The sequence below is a fragment of the Leptonychotes weddellii genome, chromosome 12 (genome assembly GCF_054177405.1).
Source record: "Leptonychotes weddellii isolate Sample4059 chromosome 12, ASM5417740v2, whole genome shotgun sequence".
Lineage (NCBI taxonomy): Eukaryota > Metazoa > Chordata > Mammalia > Carnivora > Phocidae > Leptonychotes > Leptonychotes weddellii.
Window position 1 is genome coordinate 86,513,577 of NC_138380.1, and position 23,462 is coordinate 86,537,038.

At 43.9% G+C, this 23,462-nt stretch overlaps 1 protein-coding gene and 1 long non-coding RNA gene across 2 annotated transcripts in view; one reads left to right on the forward strand and one right to left on the reverse strand.

The window, feature by feature from the left end:
• Nucleotides 1–18,295, forward strand: part of VOPP1 (VOPP1 WW domain binding protein) — a 107,736-nt gene extending 89,441 nt beyond the window's left edge. The window contains exon 5 of the mRNA XM_006729831.3: nt 15,695–18,295. Coding sequence (XP_006729894.1) covers nt 15,695–15,885 — 191 coding nt within the window. The 3' untranslated portion in view covers nt 15,886–18,295. The remainder of the gene's footprint in view (nt 1–15,694) is intronic.
• Nucleotides 1–23,462, reverse strand: part of LOC145716614 (uncharacterized) — a 341,468-nt gene that overhangs the window by 293,193 nt on the left and 24,813 nt on the right. The gene's annotated exons all lie outside the window — the stretch shown is intronic.

Below are 23,462 nucleotides of genomic sequence, written 5' to 3' on the forward strand. Positions count from 1 at the left end.
CCAGGGTGGTGGCGGGGAGGGTGGTGGCGGGGAGGGTGGTGGCGGGTCTGGGCCAGGGTGGTGGCGGGGAGGGTGGTGGGTCTGGGCCAGGGTGGTGGCGGGGAGGGTGGTGGCGGGTCTGGGCCAGGGTGGTGGCGGGGAGGGTGGTGGCGGGGAGGGTGGTGGCAACAGAACAGGTGTGGGGTCCATCTGGGCCTAGAGTTGACAGGACTTACGGAAGAGTTCTAGTGAACCAAGGGGCCTAATCTCTTTAGGACTCAGATTTCTCTTCTAAGAGGGGGAATAATGTTATGAAGATCAGTAGACACTTGTGACGTGTCTAGTTCTTGCTACTCAAAAGTTTGAGCCGGAGACGTAAGTGCATCCCCGGGAGCTTGTTAGGAGTGCAGACTCTCATGCCACCACGGAGATGCTCTATCAACATCTGCATTTTAACAAGATCCCCAGGTGATAGAGAATAGTACCCACACAGAGGAGTCTAGATGTTTGATAAGAAGCAACAGCAAGAAAAAGGGAGGGGTGGGCATTGGGGGTAATAAATGATCTCATACGAGCTAAGCATTAAAGCCTGTGTGAGAACCTTTGAGATCCGCAGGACTAGAGTAGAATTTAGTCCTTATCTCTGTTGGGGTGTGATCACTGTTGCTCTTTTTCTGCTTTGTGCTCTAGGATTTGCTCCTTGGAATACCGCTGTATTCTTAGAACAATTATTTTGGCTTCTGTTGTAAAAAATTGTCAGTAGTGAGCAAAACTTTTCTTCTCTCAACTTCGGATTTATATAGCCAGGAAAGAAAAAGTGAAAACTTTTGGTGGAAGGGTTATATTTCCTACTTACCTTGCTCACAAAGCTTGCGGCTGCCTTTTCTCATGAGACATTGGGGCCCCAGTGTTCATGTGTGTCTCAGCTGTATTTCAACTCCATATATAATCTCTATAAACCCTGGCAGGTCAGCATGAAGGTATTAGGTACCTAATACAGATAATCCTTTTAACTCCCTCCCCTCCTCCTCCTCCCAAAGAAGCAGTAGAAAAAGGTCCCTTTTTTTTTTATAATGGGTAATAAATGCAAGAGGAAGTATACAAAGTCATTTCTTCCTTGGTTCTCTTTTTCTTTTCAGCTTACCAGTATTCCCAGTCTTTTGTTTATCCTTCAAGAAATAACCCGTGATTTTCTGAACATATACACATATAAAAAAGAAGTCTTTTTAACGCTGATAAAAATAATTTTGTATTTGACGATGTAACTTGAGTTATGTATTGAATAAATTCAAGCGTATAACACGAAAACTTAGAAATGAGAGGAAAGAATGGTGTGAACTAGAGGAGTGCCCATGCATTACTATGAATCTGATCAAAGTATAAAAGTTACTGGCGCATTTAAAAGAATTTTTCGAGTTGTACACTACCAAGAAAATCTAAATAAGTTTACAAAAGCAGAAATCATATACCTCAGGGTCTGGGCTAGGGTGATCGCGGTTTCACTTCTAACTTCATGCCCCTCTAGCACATCTTGGGAATGTGACTTGGTTTCCCTAAGCTTCAAGCTCCTCAGCTGTGAGGCTGAGCTCATAAGAGACTTGCTAGGGGTGACTGCATCTGAGATGATCCACAGACGGCGCTTAGCTCCAGGCCTGAGGCAACGCTCCCTAAGTGCCAGTAACTGCTGCTATTAGTGGTTCTAAACTTGGGAGTTTTTAAGAAATCTACAGATGAGCAAATAAATAACCTGCTCCCACTTGGAAATAAAAGAATACTCCCTAAATCATTTGGTGAGCAAATGAAGGGTAGGAGTGAGGGCCTGGTATTTACCGCTCCTCACCCCAAGCCTGCCCACCCAGTCTTCCCATCTCAGCGAATGGCAGCTCTGTTCTTCCAGCTGCTGGGGCCTAAAGCCATCTTGACATTTTCTCCCATCTGCCACCTTTTATTCAGATTCTCACCGGAGCCTCCAGACTAGTCTTCTTGCTTCCCACTTCCCCTGCTTTGGTCTATTTCCTTCAAAGCAGACACTGTCAAAGAGAGGTCAGCGCTTCCTAAGTGGAAGGCTCACAGCTCTCTAGAGACCACACACCCTGCTCACAGTCAGAAGTCTTTACGGTGGCCAACAAGGCCCCTCCCTGTCTCTCCCCCTCCTACTGCTCTTCTGTTCCCACTTGCCTCTCCTCCTGCTGTCTTCCCAGCTCATTCCACTCCCACTGCACACTGGCCTCTTGCTTTTCCTCAGACCTTCCAGGCTGCTATGTTGGTGTCTTTTGCACTGTGATTCCTTTTGCCTGAAAGGCTCTTTCTCCATCTAAACCCTCCCTGCCATATACACACGGCATGCTTCTCCATTACCTTCCCCCATACACTCAGGGTGGATTTCTTCATTTCTTTTAGGTCTTTCACCTTCTCATGAGACACTCCCTGGTTACACAGTGGAAAATTGCATTCCCTTTCCTCCTCCCTTCTTTGCTTTTTTCCAACATCCCTGCTTTATTTTCATTTTTTTTTTTTTTAAAGATTTTATTTATTTATTTGACAGAGACAGACACAGTGAGAGAGGGAACACAAGCAGTGGGAGTAAGAGAGGGAGAAGCAGGCTTCCTGCAGAGCATGGAGCCCAATGTGGGGCTCGATCCCAGGACCCCAGGATCATGACCTGAGCTGAAGGCAGACGCTTAACGACTGAGCCACCCAGGCGCGCCCCTTTATTTTCATTTTTAACACTTAATATCAATGTACTATATTTTTTATTATTTACCTTGCTTATTGTCTCTCTTCGCTGCAAGCATCATAAAGACTGAGATTTTGTTTTTGTCATTGCTGTGTCCTAAATGCCTGGAACAGTGCTGGCACATGGGAAGGATTCAATATTTGTTGAATTCACAAGTGAATATAGGAATCAGTATGAATGTTAATACAAAAGCATATGCAGTGTATGTAAGTTGACTTCTAGAGGTACATTCATAGCCTTATTCTTTGCTAAAAGTTTAAAATGTGAAAGCAAATGAACTGACCTCTCTTTAAAAGAGGTTCAGAAACTAATAAACTCACAGAAAGCAGTAAGAAGCAAATAACATAAATATAAATTAATTGCACAAAGCAGAAGAATAGATTTGCAAATTTAAAAGTTAGTACTCAGTACAAAAGCAATAAAAGTAAATGTCATTGCAAGTCCTACCCTTGATGTATCTAATCCGTAGAACAGGGAAAAAGTAAAATCATAAATTAAAACAGAGAAGATTAAACATTATAAGGAAGTATCCATGAAACGGAAAGCCTTGGTAAGATAGGAAAGTGTACTTTACCAAAGATGCATCAGAACCTTGAAAATTTCAGTGGATCTAGCAAAAGTTTGAAGAACTTTTCAGAGAATTAACTTCTAAAATGGCTGTAAATTCATAAGGTATCTTTGAAACTTTTAAGAACCTGTGCATTTTAACAGTGTATGTATTACTACAATGTATAGAAAATTATGGGAAAAAATATAGAAATCTACATAATTTGCTTTATGAAGCTGGTATAACTTGGAAACAACAACAGAATTAACTTATACGGAAATGTGTTTAATGAGCATAAATACAAAAGTCCTAGAAAGCTGAATTAAGCAATGTGTCAAAGAAGTAAACCACCATAACCAAGCATTGATCTTCCTAAGAGAGCAAGGATAGTCTAATATTAGGCAAGCTGTTAATAGTGTAAGTTAGATCAAAAAGCACGATTGGCAGAGGATTCCGGGAAGAAGTTGGAGTAGGAAGCACCAGGAATTTCTCTCCCCACCTAGACAGAAATTGCAGAAACTGTCTGATGTAACTACACAGGTAGACCCTTGAACAATACAGGTTTGAACTGTGCAGGTCCATTTATGTGTGGGTTGTTTTTTGTTTTTTTTTTTTTCAATTAATACCATACAGTTCTGTAAGGGTGTTTTTTCTTCTTTACAATATTCTTAATAACATTTTCTCTAGCTTACTTTATTGTAAGAATGATATATATATATATATATAGATATATATATATATATGTAATACATATAAGGTTTCCAGTCTGCAGTTGGCTATTACTAGTTAAGTTGTGAGAGAATCAAAAGTTACACATGGATTTTAACTGTTATCTTGGAATTTTTCAGTCTGTTGAAAGCTTGTAACTTTTGGGGAAGACTAGGAGGTTAAATTGCAGTTAATTTGGTCAATTTCAACTCTTAGCACTCTAGCAGCTACCCATCCTCAATGCAGGCCACTTGATAGGCAGCTGAGCACATACTCCTTGAGGAGCTTGTGCATAGCATGCAGGAGCAGGGTGGGCAAAAGGACCCTGCCCTCCAAACATGGGGGCTCTGCACTCTGATAGCTATTTGCTAGTACTGGTTTAAGAGGCACCTCTCCACACTGTTCCAAGCCCTTCCTCCTCCAGCTGAAGTGACCTCCAGGGAATTTAAATGGCCAGTGCCCTTCTCCTTGTCCCTCCATTTTTCACTTTTTCTCCTTTTAGAGCCAGACATTAAAGGCTAAGATGTTCAAAAACAACTGCATATACAAAAAATTAGAATGTGACTGCACATCCCGAGGAGAAGACTGTTAAGTTTATATCTCAGGCTGATTCTCAGCACAGAGACAGCCTACAACAATTAATTTTAAAAAATAAAAATAAAAATAGTAACAAAGACAGCAGACTCTGGGGAAAGAAGAGGATGTGATTTTCAGAGTTACCACATTATTAGATTCAAATGTCCAGTGTTCAGCAAAAAAAATCACAAATCATACAAAGAAATAAGAAAGTATGGCCCATTCAAAGAAAAAATTAAATCAACAGACTGTTCATGAAAAAGACCTAATGCCACATCTGCTAAACAAATCTTTAAAACATTTGTTTTAAAGATACTCAGAGAACTACAGGTATATGTGGAGAAGGTAAAGAAAGCGACGTATTAACAAGTGGAAATATTAAAGAGATAACCTAAAAAGATGCCAACAAGAAATTCTGGAACTAAAAGGTACAATAAGTGAAATGAAAAATTCACCACATGGATTCAAAGGCAGATCTGAACAAGCAGAAGAGAGAATCAGCAAACTGAAGACAAGACAATAGAATTGATCAAGTCTGAGGAACACAAAGAAAAAAGATGGAAGAAAAGTGAATAGAGCCTAAGGGGCTTGTAGGGCAGCATCAAGCAGACCAACATTTGCATCATGGAAGTGTCAGAAAGACAGAAGGCACAGAGAATATTTGAAGAAATAATGGTTGAAAACTTACAAAATTTGATGAAAGACATGAATATAAACATCCAAGAAGCTCAACAAACTCCAAGTAAGAGGAATGCAAAGATCCACACCAAGACACATTATAGTCAGTCTTTCCCAAAAGCTAGAGACCAAGAGAGAATCTTGAAAACCACAGGGATCATCCCTCAGTGAGGACATAAGCAGATTTCTCATCAGAAACTATGGAGGACAGAAGACAGTGGGCTGACATATTCAGAGTGCTAAAATAAAAAAATCTGTCAACCAAGAATACTCTAGGCAAAACTTTCCTTCAAAAGTGAGGAAGAAACTAAGACATTCCCAGATAAACAAAAGCTGAAGGACTTTGCAACCAGTAGACTTGCCCTGCCGGAAATGCTCAAGGGAGTCTGGCAGGATGAGATGAAAGGACACTAGACAGTAACTCGAAGCCATATGGAGAAATAAACATCTCAGTAAAGGTAGATGCCTTGGCAATATAAAAAGTATTATTATAGGGGCGCCTGGGTGGGTCAGTAGGTTAAGCATCCAACCTCGGCTTAGGTCATGATCTCAGGGTCCTGAGGTCCAGCCCCATGTTGGGCTCCGTGCTCAGTGGGGAGTCTGCTTGAGGATTCTCTCTCTCCCCCTCTTCCTCTGCCCCTCCTCCTGCTCGCACACGGGCACTCTCTCTTTCTCTCTCTCAAATAAATAAATCTTTTAAAGTATTATTGTGGGGACACCTGGGTGGCTCACTTGGTTAAGCGTCTACCTTCGGCTCAGGTCATGATCCCAGGGCTCTGGGATCGAGTCCCACATTGGGCTCCCTGCTCAGCAGGGAGCCTGTTTCTCCTTCTGCCTGCCGCTCTGCCTACTTGTGATCTCTCTCTCTCTCTCTGTCAAAGAAATAAATAAAATCTTAAAAAAAAAGAAAGAAAAAGAAAATTCCCAACAAAATAAAGCCCTGAACCTGGTGATTTCATTTCTCAAAAATTGGAGAGGAAGCAACTCTTCCTAACGCATTCTATGAGGCCAACATTAATAACCCTGACACCAAAGTCAGACAAAGACACTACAAGACAATTATAGGTGACCATTGTCCTCGGTGAACATTGATGAAAAACCCCTCAACAAAATACTAGCAAACAGAATTGAGGAGTATTTTTAAAGGATTATATACAGTGACCAAATGGGATTTATTCCTGAATTGCAAAGACTGTTCAACAAATAAAAATCAGTGTAATAAACCACATAAACAGAATGAAGGAAAAAAAACACATAATAATCTCAGATGATGCAGAAAAAGCATTTGATGAAATTCAGCACCCTTTTATAATAAAACACAAACACACTCAGCAAACTAGGAATAGGAGGTAACTACCTCATCAAAACAATAGAAAAAAATCAATGAAACCAAGAGCTGGTTCTTTGAAAATATAAAATTGGTAAGCCCTTAGCCATATTTATCAAGAAAAAAAGAGAAAGGACCCAAATAAATAAAATCAGAAACAAAAGAGAAGTAAAACCTGACATTATAGAAATATGAAAGATTATAAGGGAATACTACAAAAATCATGCCAACAAATTGGACAACCTGGAAGAAATGAATAAATTCCTAGAAACGTATAATTTTTCAAAACTAAATCATGAAGAAATAGAAAATCTGAACAGACCAATTACTAGTAATGAATTTGAGTTGGTAATCAAAAAACTCCCAACAAACAAAAGTTGAGGACCAGATGGATTCATAGGTGAATTCTACCGAACATTTAAAGAAGAGTTAATACCTATTTTTCTACTATTCCAAAAAATGGGAGAGGTAGGAAAACTTGAAAATATATTCTACAGGGCCAGCATTACCCTGATGCCAAAACCAGACAAAGATGAAAGAAAGAGAGAGAGATGGGGCGGGGGGAGAGGAAAGGGAAGGAGAGGAGAGGAAAAAGAAAGGAAGGAAGGAAACTACAGATGATATGATCTTATATGTAGAAAATTCTAAAGATTTGACCAAGAAAAGATATAATAAATGAATTCAGCAAAGTATCCGGAAACAATCAACAGAAAAATCAGTTAAATTTCTATACATGAGCAGTGAACAATCTGACAAGGAAATTAAAAAACGATTCCACTTAACAGTAGCAGTACAACATAAAATAATTAGTGATTTAACCAAGGAGGTGAAAGACTTGTACAGTGGAAACTATAAACATTGCTGCAAGAAATTTTAAAGGACATAAATGGAAACTGATCTCATGTCCATGGATTGGAAGACTTAATATTGTTAAAATGTCAGTACTACCCAAAGCATTCTACAGAGTCTAGGCAAACCCTATCAAAGTCCCAATGATGTTTTTTACAGAAATAGAAAAACCCATCCTAAAATTCATATGGAATCTCAAAGGACATTGATTGGAGGAGTCACACTTCCTGATTTCAGAACTTACTAAATAGCTACCTTAATCAAAACAATGTGGTATTGGCATAAAGACAGATAAGCAAACCAGTGGAAAAGAATAGAGAGCCCCATAATAAATCCATGGATATTTGATCAAATTACTTTCAGCAGGAGTGCCAAAGGCCATTCAATGGGCAAAAGATGGTCTGGTCAACAAATTACGCTGGGAAAACTGGAAATCCCTATGCAAAAGAATGGAGTTGGACCCTTACCTAACACTGTGTACAAAAATTAACTTAAAATGGATCAAGGACTTGGGGTGTCTGGCTGGCTCAGTTGGTAGGGCATGCGACTCTTGATCTCGGGGTTGTAAGGTCAAGCCCCACATTGGATGTAGAGATTACTTGAAAATAAAATCTCTAAAGGGTGCCTGGGTGGCTCAGTCAGTTAGACGTCCAACTTTTGATCTCAGCTTAGGTCTTGATCTCAGGGTCATGAGTTCAAGCCCCATGTTGGGCACCATGCTAGGTGTGGAGCCTACTTAAAAAAAAAATCTTAAAAAATAAATTTATTTTTAAATAAAAATAACTGGATCAAGGACCTAAATATAAGACCTAAAACAATAAAACTCTTAGAAGAAAACAAGGACAGGGGAGCCTGGGTGGCTCAGATGTTTGGGCGTCTGCCTTCAGCTCAGGTCATGATCTCCGAGTCCTGGGATCAAGCCCCACATCGGGCTCCCAGCTGGCTCAGTGGGGAGCCTGCTTCTCCCTCTCCCTTTGCCTCTCCCCCTGCTTGTGTGTTCTCTCTGTCCCTCTCTCTCAAATGAATAAATAAAATCTTTAAAAAAAGAAGAAGAAGAAAACAAAGACAAAAGTATCACAACGATGGATTTGGCGATTTCTTGGATATGACACCAAAGGTCTGAGTAATAAAAGACAAAAAAAACGCAAGTTGGACTTCATGAAAATTTAAAAATTTTATGTATCAAAAGACACTATCAATAGAGTAAAAAGGCTATACCCCCAATAGGAGAAAACATTTGCAAATCATATTTAATAAGCAATTAATATCTAGAATATATAGAGAACTCGTAAAACTGAGCCAAAAAAAAAAAAAATCAAATAACCCTATTCAAAAATAGGCAATGGACTTGAATAGACATTTCTCCAAAGAAGATACACGAATGGCCAACAAGCACATGAATACATGCTCAAGATCACTAATCATTAGGGAAATGCAAATCAAGGCTACAAGATAACCACCTCATACCCACTAAGATAGGTACTGTCAGAAAGCAGAAAGTAAGTGTTGGCAAGAATGTGGAGAAGTTGGAACCCTTTTGCACTGTTGGTGGGAATGTGAAATGGTACAGCCACTATGGGAACAGGATGTCGATTCCTGAAAGTTAAAAATATAATGACCGTCATACATGATCCAGCAGTTTCACTTCTTGGGTATATACGCAGAAGAATTGAAAGCAGTTTCGAAGATAAATTTGTGCACCCAAGTTCCTAGCAGCGTTATTCACAATTACTGCCACAAAGAAGTAACACAAGTGTCCACTGACAGATGAATGGATAAACAAAATGCGGCATGTACACACATACACAATGGGATATTAATTTAGAAAGGAAGGAGTTATGATGTACTACACATGGGTGAACTTTGAAGATACTATCCTACGTGAAATAAGTCAGCCACAAAAAGACAAATATTGTATGATTCCACTTATACGAGGCACTTAGAGTAGTCAGAAGCATAAAGACCGAAAGTACACTGGTGGTTGCCCAGGGCTAGGGAAGGGGATGATGGGGAGTTATTGTTTAATGGATATAGAGTTTCACTTTTACAAGATGAAAAGAGTTATGGGGACCTATCGTGGTGATGATTGCACAACAGTGTGAGTATATTTAATACCACTGTATTGTAAACTTAAAAATGGTCGAGGTGGTAAATTTTAGGTTATGTATATTTTACCACAATAAAAAATGCAAAACAAAACAAAAAATGAGTATCTCCGTAGATGCTGAAAAAGCTGTTGATAAAATTTGATAAAATTCAGTATAAATCGCTTATCACAACTCTTTCAAAACCATTAGTGTACTGTAAACTAGTAACGTAACTGGTATTGTAAGGCTTTTTCTTAATATAATAAAGACTTAGAGTGTATGTTCCTTGCGGGTCCTGGAAGGCAAGGATCAAGTCCTCAGTGATATACCCCCAGTATGACCAGCTGTGCCTTTTGATGTTCAGTAAGGATGAAGTAAATTGATACTCTGGGCCTGCTGCCAACATCATCTTTAGTGCAACAGTAAAAGTATCCCCATTAAAAAATTAGAATATTTACTATCATCAATATTTAACATTGTTCTAGAACTTCTGGCTAAAGTATTAACATGAAAGATAACATTTTACCATTAGGAAGGAGAAATAAAACTATTTCTAATTGTAAACAATATATCATTACATATCTAAAAAAATCCTAGAGAATGAACTGAAAAATATTTTTAGTAGCTGAGACAATTTAGCAAAATGAATAAATACAGTATCAGAAGAAAGAAAGGGGCAAGTAATGAAGGGTGGGGAGACTTGTCTATCAGTCATGAAAATGTTCTCTGCAAGAATTCATTCTGGTATTTTTGGCAGCAACTGACACCCCGGTTTTTAAGAGCTATCTCTTGTGATAAAAAGTCACAAAGAGGGAGGCTCCTGGTTTAACTCCGTGGCTTACTTCGCAGCGTACAGGGACTCAAAGCTCCTTCCTTCCATCTGTGTACGCTGCCCACCCCAGCTCACTCTTAGCTACTTCACCTTGCTTGCTGCAGGATGGACTGTTTGTGTCTTACAGATCCAAATATTGTCCAGTAGAAGAAGATCCTCCTGGGCAAATTATGTACAATTTTTGGCCTTCAGATTTTGCATCTACAAAACAGGAGTAAATGATGTGCATCTCATAGTATTAATGCAGGGTTTAAATGCTGGTTTTCTTCCTCACTTCCTACACAGTGGTACTTTGTCAAGAGTCAGGCCATCTGATTGCTCTCCCCAAACCTGGCCTGTTCTTACTTATCTTAGAGTTTTGTTTTCCCTCATTTTAATCTCCATTTCCATTTCAAACCATTCTCTTTAACAAGAGAATCAGATTGAATGTTTTTCTCTTGGCCATTTGTTTTCTTTCTGAATCTTCTTTATCCTCCATGCATACATTTTTGAAAAGGTTCTTTTTTGTTCAGTTTTGTGTCAACCCTTAGCTCCATTGGATTTTATTTTACCTGGTTCCATTCTGGTGATAGGTTCACTTTTCAATTTTGTTCTTTAGGATCAGTCACACTGGCTTGGTTTGCAACCTTTGAAAGTGTTATCATCATGCTTATTTGTGATTATGGAGTTGAGATTTCGATTTTAATATGCTTTGGATTCCAGAGTAATGTGCCCTAGAATCGTGTATACATTTTGGGGAACATTTTTGAAATTCTCTCTCTCAAGCCTGTGGACACAGACCTGTTCTTGCCTGGCCTTCTCCCTGTGGTTTTCACACAGGGGAAGTAGTGTTCTGTCTGCCACTTCCCTAAACGAGTCAGAACTGAGTCCACCTCCTCAGTTTCTCTTCTCTATGGGAGGCCGTCTGGTCAACCAGGTCAGTGTCTTATCAAGACTTAGTCTTTTAGCCAAATGAGCAGAGATCTAGCAAATGTCTCTGTGTGAGCTGGTATCTCCACCTGGCCAGCTGCTCTGTGAGGGTCCATCCTCTGTTTTTGCGACCTTCCACCTACACCGCAGTCTTTCCAGCATGTTCCATCCCTGTGTTTGCCAAGTGTTTTCACCTAAGGGCTCATGTTCTGGCAAGTACGTAATTTATCCACCTCCCATCTTTTCTGTTTCTTTAATATTCCAAGTGCCTCTCCATCTTCAATATTTCAGTCCTATCCTTCTAATTCCCAGCAATATCCATGAGTTGTGACTGTTAACATAAAAATGCCAATTAAATTGGACACATTTGCCAGTGCGTCTCATTATTCTCCAGTGTGAGTGGCCATGATGCACGGATGTTATAGACACAGCCCGAGGCACGTCTCTGGTACAAAGACCACAGCCCACCCTGCTGTCATCTGTGATAGGGAGTTGAGGTCATCTTTGAATGCCTCTGTCCCCAGGAGGGACAGGCAGGGTTGGTGCAGGCTTGCTGGGCTGGGGCAGCCTGTTCTTCCTGTCGTGTCAGAAATCGGTGTGCCTCAGGAAACTGCCAAGTGTGCCCAGCACAGTATAGCAGAGGGAGAATCCAAAGCAACATCACCACTCATCCCTCTTCAGTCATTCATCTCATGTATTTATGGAATATCACATACCACGTGCTGTTCTGGACTCTGAGGGTTCCAAGATGAATGATCCTGTCTTCGTGTGCAGAAAGCTCAGAAAATTATACTGTTCTGGCTGCCAGGAAGACAGGGTACCTAATCCAGCGAGGAAGGGAGTGGTAGGCAGTAAGATGTAGCTTCCTGGACTTGGTGATTCTGATCTGAAACTTGAAAGATAAATGGGAATTAGCCAGACAAGGAGCCAGGAGGAGGTGGTGTAGGGAGATGGAGGAGTGGTCTACATGTGGAACACATAGGAAACGCTCTCTGGTGAGGGTCAGGGGAGAGGTGAGCAGGATACAAACAACTAGGTTCTTGTTGGGAGGCAAAGAATAAGGCAGGGCAATAAGAAACAAGACTGAAGCAGCTAAGAACCTGATTATGGACAGTGTGTTATCCCTCATAAGGGAACTTAGCTTATAGTCCCATGAGTGAACTGGTGAAATGGGTGACCCCAACCAAGAGTGGGAATAAATAGAGGAAGTCTGAGTCATGGGGGAAAAGGGTGAGCTGTGTGTCTACTGCAGTGTATTTAAGAGACCTGCCTACACCTTGAGGAGCAGCCTGGCTAGAGGAGATGGATATCGAAGGCAGGATATGGGGTTCTTTTTTACCTGAGAACACAGGCAGTCGGTAGAGTGAAAAGAACACCGAAACTCATTAGAGCTAACTCCAAGTGGGGGCTAATTATAAATACACATGGAAGCTCTTGGGAATTGGGACATCACGGGGCTGGTAACCTTTCCATCTCTCTTGGGCCACACAATCTTCTTCAGGCTGTCTCCACCTCTCCCTGCATTTCCACTCCATTCTCTGCTACCAGCCAGATTCTTCTGCATCTCAAGAAAAGACTGGCCCCAGCTCACCCATTCATAGGTTACTGGCCAGTCAGCGTAGTTGAGTGGTGGCAGGGTCATTGTTAAGAAAGCTTGGCCGCCAGACCATCCTTCAGCATAGGTGGAATAGTTCTACTTAGGAGTAGCTGTTGTCAGCTGATAGAGAATCTTGAAGATACTCTTACTCACCTTTGCTGAATCTAGAGTTCCTTCTCAAGTCATGCTAAGACTCTCAATGAGAAAAGAGATGACAGAATCAAAGAATGAAATGACTTCAGTTCTCTGGAGATAAGATGATGTGCTAGGGATAAGAGGCAGCCAAGGTGGGAAGTCTGTGTTATGACAGTTCTTAACCAAGCCCTTCATTTTTGGTTGGAGCTCAGAATGTAGGCCCATTGTGTCACCACTCTTCTCTGGTTTTCCCATCCCTTTCTAGCCTGAACTTCTTCTCCAAGCTCATCACCCTATTGTGAGAAACACCTGTCATAGTGGAAAGAGCCTGCGCTCTCCACTCCACTCCTGTGTTCCAATCCTGGTGCTTCCAAATACCAGCTGTGTGCCCTTGACAAGTTACTTCATCTTCCTGAGCCTCAGCGTCTTCAAGAATATGTATACAATTCGAGGGGCGCCTGGGTGGTGCAGCCGGTTAAGTGTCCGACTCTTGGTTTCGGCTCAGGTCGTGATCTCAGGGTCACGCGATCAAGCCCGGTGTTGGGTTCTGCACTCAGTGCAGAGTCTGCTTGAGATTCTCTCTCTCTCTCTCCCTCTGCCCCTCCCACTCATGCTCGCTCTCTCTCAAATAAATCTTTAAAAAAAAAAAAAGGATAGGTATACAATTCTGTCTAATCGCATTCCCATCCCCTTACTGTCCCCATACCATACCCATAAAATACGTGTGTATACCCGTGTCCTGCAGATTGGCATTATAGACACTTACTTAATACTTGAGGAGACAGAAGAGAGAGTTGTGTGGCTGCCATTATTTTACTCATTTCTCCAAATCCTTTCCTCTTTGTCTAGTGTAGAAGCAGTCTTCCTTTATAGGAAGCTTCTTCACGGAATCCTCTGTATGTTTTCTTTCTCTAACTGGACCATCTGCCACGACCCTTCAGTCCTGAAGGGCTAGCTCTCTTCTCCCATGTTCTACCCCCCATAGGGGTAGGAAATGGTGCTGTCATCCCTTTGGTGTCTGGCTTCCACTGTTGTTCATAAATCCCTGTCATAGTGAATCCCATACCAGTGGGCTCTGTCACTCCTTGTCACTGTTTTGCTACCATCTATGGCCATCTCTTCTGTGAGCATTTTGGAATCTGCTCACATAACCTCCCCTGCAGTTCACTCCATATAGAGGTTGTCTGCTATGAGCGCCCTGGTCCTCCTTCCCACACAACTGTGGGTTCCCTGTGCTCCTCCTCCTGGCTGCTGACTCTGTGCATTCAGCAGAACGAATTGGTGTCCTCTGGTGCACCAGGCTCTTGGCTAGGCAGCGGGGTGCAAACGTTGAAGCAGACTTATGAGGTCCCTGCCCTCACTGAGCTGATATTCTTCCCTAGAAATCCTTTCTCTTTCCTTAATATGTGTTCCTACACCCTATACACAATGTCAGGCATTTCCCATCCTTAAAACCACATCTTTCTTCTTCCTGCATCCCTTTTAGCTATCACCTGTCCCCTCATCTGGTCTTCTCTTTCCTTCCCCTGTTTAGAGTTTTGGGCACTGCTGTTGGTGCTTACCACTGTACTGAAACTACTGATGATATGAAAAACCATATCCGTTGAAAATCTGCTCTTCTTATCTTGTCCTCTATTTGGCATTGTAGAGGACCAATCACTCTAAGCCCTAACCAATATACATACAGGGATGATTTCTCTGACACTCCGAGTAGCTTTCTGGGTTAAATGAGGCCTAACTCCCAATAGACCTGAGTCTACTAACAAAAATAACTTAGCCCGGGACACACCCAAAGCTCACAGTTTTGTTTTGTTTTGTTTTTCTCGATTCTTTATTTATATATTCAGTACTCTGTAGCCTTATCAACGTGATCAGAGTAAGCAAATCTAAAATATAGACTCGAAAATAGCAGCTCAAATATTCCTGCCCATTAAAATGAGAGTTATGACTCGATGTGGGACAGAGTGGCCAGCTTGTCACCTTCTTTGTCTTCTGGGTGCCCCCCTCCCATGTCCTGCACGCTGGCCTGAAGCAGGGAGAAAAGCATCTCCTCCAGCAGTGCCAAAGACAAGTAGAGATTCCACAGATGCATCAACCCACCCTCTGGCATTTGCTCCCATGGTCTCCCTGTCTGTGAACTTGGGCTCACGTGGATGAGCGATATCCGCCACCCTGATAAAATGTTAACCCAGCGGATGGAAATGGAGGCCAGACTTCAGTAATGGACTTCAGCAAACTGTGTTCTCAAAGGGCTTGTGGAGCTGCCAGTGATAATTCTGGCAAGAGTCAGGAAACCAGTAGGGAGCTTCAAATTGGCTTACCTTACCGTGGCCCTGGTTTTCTTCACTTGAAAGTGGACACGGCCTTCTCTGTTGGTAATTTTTTCAGCACGCACTTCCCCAGCTCTTTGCAGAGCCTCCTTGGTTTATCATTCAGGCTTTGGGTTAGCGACATGGGAGCCCCACCGCCTACTGTACCCGATCCTGTTAATGTCTGTCCTGTCGCTTAGCCACCCAGGGGTGTTTGTGGGTGCCCTTTCAGCCGTCCGCACCCCAGAGCACGGGCTGCATGAGGCTGGGGACTCACGTGTGGCTCTGGCTCGTTCCCATGTCCCGGGTGCCCCACTGTGTCTGGGCATTTGGCCCTCTGTCCATGTCAGCCGAGGGGACGACCGGGGGTGATGGGCAGTGCCTTTTTTCCGCTGTGTTCACATCTGTTCATCTGTCTTTTCAGGAGCCCAGCAGCCGGGGCTGCCATATTACACCGACCCTGGAGGACCGGGGATGAATCCTGCCGGAAATCCCATGGCGATGGCTTTCCAGGTCCAACCCAGCTCACCCCAGGGAAGCACAGCCTACCCTCCGCCCCCCTCTTACTGCAATACACCCCCGCCCCCATATGAACAGGTGGTGAAGGCCAAGTAGCAGGGGGCACGGCCTGTGCGACCTCACAGGGGAACAGGGAGGGGCGCTTTCACCCCACCTCTCTGTCCCCATCGATGTTCGCTTCCAGGAATTGTCTTCTGAGCCACGAAGGGCAAATTCCTCCTTGATATCTTCAAAGCAAGCACAGCTCCCTTTCAAGTTTTCTGTGGAGGACCAGTATTTGAATTTATCCTGTGTCTCCTCTGTTGCTTCTGTTTCTGACGTAATCTGAGCTCTGGCAGCGTGTGGACAGTCCCCAAGGGTTGACACCTGAGATCCTCGGGAGAGAGACTAAGGAGAAGGAGCCACGGCAGGGCCCATGTGTGCAGGGAGAGCACAAGGAGGGGGTTGATCTGGCCTAGGCAGCTTCCTCCCAAGCACACAGCAGTCAGCTCACAGAAATGAGGGCCCACGGGGTCCACTCTTGGAGCCCCTCGTCCTGTCAGTCTTCCTCTTCAAGAAGCTGTTAGACTCTGGTGTGGGAGAAGCCTCATAGCACTTTCTATGTCCGTTCGCTTCCTAGAGATGAGAGCGGCATCCCTTCTGCAAAGCCAGGGCTGGGAGAGGACTGTGTACATCATCGAGGAGATGAGGATCCAGGTTAGGTCAGGTTGGATGTCTACAGTTACCTGAAAATCACTAAGGAAGGTTACTTAAATTTATGGGAAATTGATTTCCTGCATCAAACTGGGACACTGCATTTTATGAACTCTTGGTCTGACTTGGCAAAAATAAAATGTTTCCCCCACTTTTTAGTGAGTTTGTGGAAGCTCATGTAGAGTCCTGTCCTTGAAAGTCAGACTCAGAGTGTCTTCTCTGAACATCAGCGGCTGTCTGGCCTTGGTGCCTGACCAGAGATCTCCACGCCCATCCCTATGGCAGCCCTGGTGGTGGTGGTGATGGACACTTTCAAAGCGGAGAGGCACATCTGGCTGGGAAGTCACATCAGCCCCTTGGGGAGAGGTGTGCCAGCAGGGTCTGGCCAGCGGTTTTGAGGGCCAGCAGGCCAGGCCAGTGGTTTGATCTCAGCAGGTGTGTGTTTGTGTGTGTGTGTGTGTGTCGGGCTCTGAAGAGGAAAAGCTTGCTGAAAAAAAGGAATGCAAAATCCCAGGACTGCAGGAAGATCTCTTCAAAAAGTACTGAATAGGATTCACTGACAACGTAATCAAAATTAGAATCGAAGATGTGGTTAGAAATGCAAACCCTGGCTAAGAAACATGTGTCACCCTGGGATCTAACAAGTAGTCACTGGGTTATAAGGAAGTTCTGTTCCTCTGCAGCAAATAATGCTGGTGGTGCATTTAAACCCAGATTGAGATCTGACCGGTTGTGTGTAGGAAGACAAAGCAGCGTAGCCAAGATGGGTAGATCCCTGTGTGTGTAGTAGTGGGATAGGGTGGGGAGGGGGGGCTTATTTTTGTAAAAACTAATTGGAGCCTCTTGAGAAATTGTTACTCATTGAACCTGAGCATCAGAACATCTTGCTGGAGTTTTCATTCCCCAAGACCAGGAGTCTGGGTGTCCCTTTGCTACCGGGACGTCTGTGTAGAGTAAGGGTGAGAAATCAGGACAGGACTGCAGCAACTGCTCAGACTTACCTTCCTGCAAAGATGGAGAATCTGCAAGCCTCCCAGGGAATTCCACAGGAAATGCTGGGAGCCAAACACAAACCCTCGGAAACACAGTTTTTAAACGCAGTTGGTGCTGCTGGAGTCTTCAGCTACCCTCGTGTGACCTCCCAACTCCTGCCCTGATGGCAGTACCTCCCCTAACTCTGGTCCTTGATCCAAATGAGACAACAAAGCACAACATTTGCTGTTTACAGCCAAGGACAACTACATGGGTCCAGAAGGTTCCTCTTCTTCCGGGTCATTCGTTTGCATTTTTGACTGAAATTTCTCCCTTCACTTTTTTTTTTTTTTTTTTTAAATAACGAAGCACAGTAAGAGCTGCCCCTGGAATTGGATCAGAGTGCAGTTGAAAAAGCACCCAGATATCCGTGACTAAATTTTATTTATCTTTTTGATAGCAAATGATCTCAGAGACTGAACGATTTAGGTAGTGCTCAACAATTTCGTATTCCATGTTTGTGAAGATAAATTTTGGTTTCCCTTGAACCTGGGTGAGAATGCTTCTACAGTGAACGCTGATACTGTATGTAGAAATCCCACTTGTGACATTTCCTGACCGTTCTCATTCCGTCTGTGCTGACTGTGGCCTGTGTCCCCCTCCTGGAGTGAGTCCAGCTCCTGGTGTGTTGGAAGTCTTACAGAGTCAGTGGTTAGGAGTAAACTGGGAGCAGATCTGTGCATGTTTTTTCTCTGCAACATTTGGCTCATTCCTCTTTTTTTGTTCTCTTTTCATAGGGTCCCATTTCCTATGTGTGCAAAATAAAAAATAAATTTGGGCACATGCTCCGATTGTTTTGTTGGGAAGTGGGGAAGAGGGTAGAGATAAGGGTTCTAAGGAGGAAGGGCACACAGTGGGTCATGGGTTCGGCCAGGTGGGGGGGGCACGAGGGAGGCTGTGTGGTGCACTCAGCCTCAGGAGCTCCAGAAATTAGAGGCCGTCAAAGAACGTAAGGAACGTTTGGTGCCTCAACACATTTTAAAAATCTGGCTAAGGAAAAAATAATCTGAGGCAAGTAGAAAGACAGAAACATTAATTAGATAAACTCACAGGTAACACTGACATTAGTTATCCAGGGGGCCTGGGTCTGCTTTCCATAGGTAGGTGAGCCTTGGTTTTAAAAATGCAGCTCTTCAGGTGCCTGGGTGGCTCAGTCGGTTAAGCGTCCATCCGACTTTTGATCCCGGCTCAGGTCTTGATCTTAGGGTCATGAGTCCAAGCCCTGTGTTGGACTCCACGCTGGGCGTAGAGCCTACTTAATAGAAAGGAAGGAGGGGAAGGGAGTGGGGAGGGGAGGGGAAAAGAGAGGAGAGAAAAAAAATACAGCTCTACTGGGTCAGAAACCATATTTCTCTCACAGATCTATTGAAGGAGAAAGCTGCTGTAGGCTGCATTTTAGATGAATCCCTAAGTGAGATAGTATTTATAAAGAAGCATTTGATTTTAAAACAGGACAGGAAATAAGCCAGAGGAGGTCAAGCAGCTCCCTCTGGCGAAGGCAGGGCTAATTTACACACCTTACCTAATTTACAGGACACCCCACCAGGTTATCGACTTGCCCCAGCAAATTGGAAGCAGCCTGATTTACAAGTCAAAGGTCATGACTTGAGATGGCAAACAGTGACTGAGTGCTCACTTTTATCTGTTCCTCCCAAATTTCATTGAACTTTAAGAAATCTATAATGGCTCTCAAGGCAAAAAAAAAAAAAAAAAAGGTACAAGGACAGAAATTCTGAGTAATTCTGAAATAGAAGATGGCAGGTAGGGTTGATTGATAGACAAGACTGAAGCGGCAATGTTCAGAGAAGGTGGCCGGGGAGGTGAGAGCTTTACAAAAACTCCACAGGGAGGCCAGCAGGTGCAGAGGGCAGGCATGGGCAAGGGGTCTATGCCAAGGTAACGTTGACCTGTGGGTGTGCCGTGTTCTCTGCCCCTGGCCCCCAGGTAAGGGGGACAGCCAACTGCAGGAACTAACAGCCCCGCAGCCTGCTTTCTCACAGAGGGGACACTCTGCATTGTAAGGTGTCAGGGATGGGCTAAGTGGTATCATTATTTAATTTTTAAAAAGTGAGTTAAGCATCTTCTAATGTAATCAGTCGATTAAAAGAAGTATTTTCTAATGTGTCAGTCAATTAAAGCATTCATGAGCTGGGCTGCCGTCCCTTTCCCACAGCCCCTGGATGCAGCATTGTAGAGAGAGCCCTGCAAAGTGGAAACCCAAGGACCTGTGAGAAATCATGATCCAGTCACCAGCACCACAGATGTGGAGGTTTTCTCTGGCACCAGAGGAAAGAAGCTCAGCCGAGCTTTCTCCTGACTTGCACTACACCAGTCTTTCCACCCAACTGGCCAACCATCTCTCAGCTGAAATGATCCTTAATAGTTTGAGTTCTCAACTGCTAACACTCTGAATGCCAAAGATGACAGCCCAAAGTAGACGTGAGGGCAAGCCACAGGGGCATAACTACCCATTGTGGTATCATGGCGAGACTCTGGGCTCTGAAGATGGACAGCCTTGCTCCAGTCCTGAGTCTGCTGTTTGTTAGCCGTGTGTCTTCAGACAAATGACTTAAGTTTCAATCACTCGAATGATCTCAAGTCTGTTTCCTCAACTTTACACCAGGCTTGTACCCAGCACATTGTGGAGAGTCAACAAATAGTTAAAATCCTCTGTTCTCCCTCATTCCACAGTTTCTTGAACAAGAGAAATTGAAGCACCGTGGGAGAGAAAATGAACTCTCACCTAATCCTTTGCCCATCTGTCCGCAGATGAGACCCGGGGTGTAGGGAAGAAGATCCTTGAATACATCCTCCGTGTAGTTCCCATCTTTCAGACCCTGATCACATAAAGGTAGATAATAAGTGGTTATCTACTTGTTATCTAGCTACTGCTCAGCAGTGGGTGTTTTTTTCCCTCACCATTTATTTAAGATGAGATTGGTGAGCACCACAGAATAAGCCATCAATTATAAGCAATATTTTTGTATGTTTATATTACTTTGGGTATTTCTTTTGCTGTCTCCCATCCCCCCACAACTTTTTATTGTAACGTTCCTGTTTTGGGTTGGCTGTCTTGCACTGTCCAGGAAGGATCCTGCTTCATTCCTGGGCACAAAGCCCTCCTAAAATGCTATGGGGGTGCAGGGATGATTATTAACACACTTCCCTCCCTGCTACCATTCTTGAAGAAGGGAGTTCTTGTGCTGGTCCCAAGAGTGTGTTGAGGGAGGAGGAGCATCATGCCATCTCTTTTCAACAGTAACAGGAATGCTGGAGTGAGCTGCGTTTGTCTCTCTCTCTGGACTCTGGAAATCACAAACAGTCCCGAGATGCTGAAATCGTTTGCCACAGACCTGATACTCATTATACACAAACAGGAGAATGATATCAAGCACGTACCTTTGAAAAGTGCCTGGACACTTACAAACAAAATTCTTCATGTTTTGTGGAAGAAAGGAATTTTGCATTTTGCTTTAAAGTTTACAGGGAGAAATACTTTTAGATAGATATTCTAGACCAGCATCATCCATCAAAAACATACTGTGAGCCAAATATATTAAATTTTCAACAGCTTTTCGTTAAAAAAGAAAAAAAGTGAAATTTATTTTCATCATTTCAACATATAACAATAGGAAATTTATTAAAAAGAAATGCTAACTTTTTTTTTTATTCCACACTGTCACCAAAATCCAGTATGAATTTTATGCTCACTTGCACAATCTCCAGTGTGCGGTAACTCCACAGCCCTAGTGGCTACTTTCTTGGACAGTGTGGGGCAAGAGTGCATAAGAAAATGTTCAGCTCTTAGGTTCTTGCTGGTTACTTACAGCATAATCCAGTAAGGTTAAAAATTAGGTTAATTATGAAAAGGTTGAAGGTAAAATCCAACCTCCTATGACCTAGTTTGCAACCTGTAGTGAACCAACACAATTCTCTAGGTATCTGATATTGCAGATCCCTGTAACAACACAGTTACAAGTCAGTCTTGGGAGGTAAAAGGTTGAATTTCTTCTTGGCACTCTGTAGGCTGCGCATGAGGGCTGTTGCCCTCCATTCTAGCTCACTGTTTCATTCCAATGTCCAAAGGTGCTGGATGGTCAGTCCTAAAACAGCATCAAGGTGCTGCTAAGGAATACCCAAGAGACAGCTTTAGTGGGACCCCAAAAGTGCTTCTAAAATCATGTGTTCCTGGTCTGGTAGATGATGCCACGACAAGCCCTGAGGTCTCCTGCCCCGAATGTGTGTCCAGACACAAGTCCGTCACTCCTTTGGTTCTCACCAAGTTCCCCAAGGAAACTCGGATGTCTCTGGAAGGAGCAGGTTGTTATCAGCAACTGAAGGGAGGACAAGGCAATCATAGTTCCATCACTTCAAGCTTGTCATTGTCTGGAAGAACTTCCCAGTGTGACAGTGTGGATGCACAAAGAGATCTAAGATAAAATTGCAGAAATCATGCCCTCCAGTCAAGAGTGCTCATCCCTAAAAATCTGCTGGCCACTTGAGTACCCTTGGACAAGTGTTTCCTTGGACAAGTTGACCTAAAAGTTGTCCGGGACCTCTTGCATCTGACCTCTATGACTAAGCCCTAGAATACAGGTACAGAAGGGGTGATGGGGCAGAGGGGGACTAAGTAAGAGGGGGACAGGATCAACAGAGTCTGATGGGTGGCGAGGGCTCCGGTCTCCTGGGTCCAGGCTGGCTGTCCCCCATGCTGTCCTTTGCTACTACCTGCCAGGACAGGCCCTGTGTGGAAAAGCCCTCTGTGTGAGCAATTACCTGAGAACTGTGGTCTCTCCACCCCCTTCTCTGCGCTCCCCAGGGAAGAGGCAAAACCAGGGACCCTTCTAGGTGACCCCTAGCCCTCACAGAGACTTGGAGGCCTAGCAGGGATAGTCTGTTGGTCTAGTGCCCTGAAGGGATATCTCAGTTCTGGGAAGTCCTGGGGAAGGCACGTCCAGCTTACAGCTCTCTGGCTCTCTTTATCCCCTTCTAGCCCAGGCCACTGCCCGCTGTGTTAGCCCCAGAACCTGCAAAGGACACGCTGGCCGTGCTGACCTTGGAGATCATCTCCATTTTCCTGCCTTCTGCTCTTGCTCAAGTCATCCTTCCTCAGAAGGCCTGGCCTCATCGCCCTCGGACAGGGGCAGGGGCAAAGGCACCGGCTTTCCACTCTAGGAGGCAGGACACAATGGGACAGATGTTCTTGGTGTGCACCCTGTCCTAGAGAGATCAGGGCCCAGGCAGAGCCACAATGTGACTGTGGGGTGGGAGGCGGGGCCAGTCCCTGGGTACAGCGACTCCAGCGTGTCACCCCACCGCTGGGGTCCCGGGAGCTCCAGATGTCTCCATTTTGCCCTCTGGAAAATAGGGCTACGGAGGCACACGGGTGGGGTGAGGACTAAGCAGACCACTTGGGGTCCCGCCGGCACTACTTGGAGAGGGGGAGGCACAAGGGGAGCGGGGGTGGGGGGTTGGGCAGGCCGGCCCCAACCAGTTGAGCTCAGGGCCCACGCCTCCTAGGGCCACTGCAAGGGTGCAGGGGCGGGGGTGGAAGTAGGGGTGGGGGCGGGGAAGGGCCCAAGGGGGCACCCGCAGGGGATCCTGCTTCATGCGTCTTGACAAGATCCCTGCTAATATTCTTCATTCAAAAGAAACCAAACCCAAGGATTTGTTTTTTTAATCTAATTATGAGAGTAATATGTGCTCACTACAGAAAATGTAATGTAGACTGAACACAAAGCACTAAGGAAAAGGAACATCACTGGCAACTGTCCCAAGATAACAGTTGGGTACCTCTCCAGGCTTTCTAGCTCTCTTGCTTTAAGGACACACACGGGAATAAAATAGGAATATTTTGTACCCTGTTTTACTCCAACATTTTTTTTTTAAGATTTTATTTATTTATTTGACAGAGAGAGAATGAGAGAGATAGCACATGAGAGGGGGGA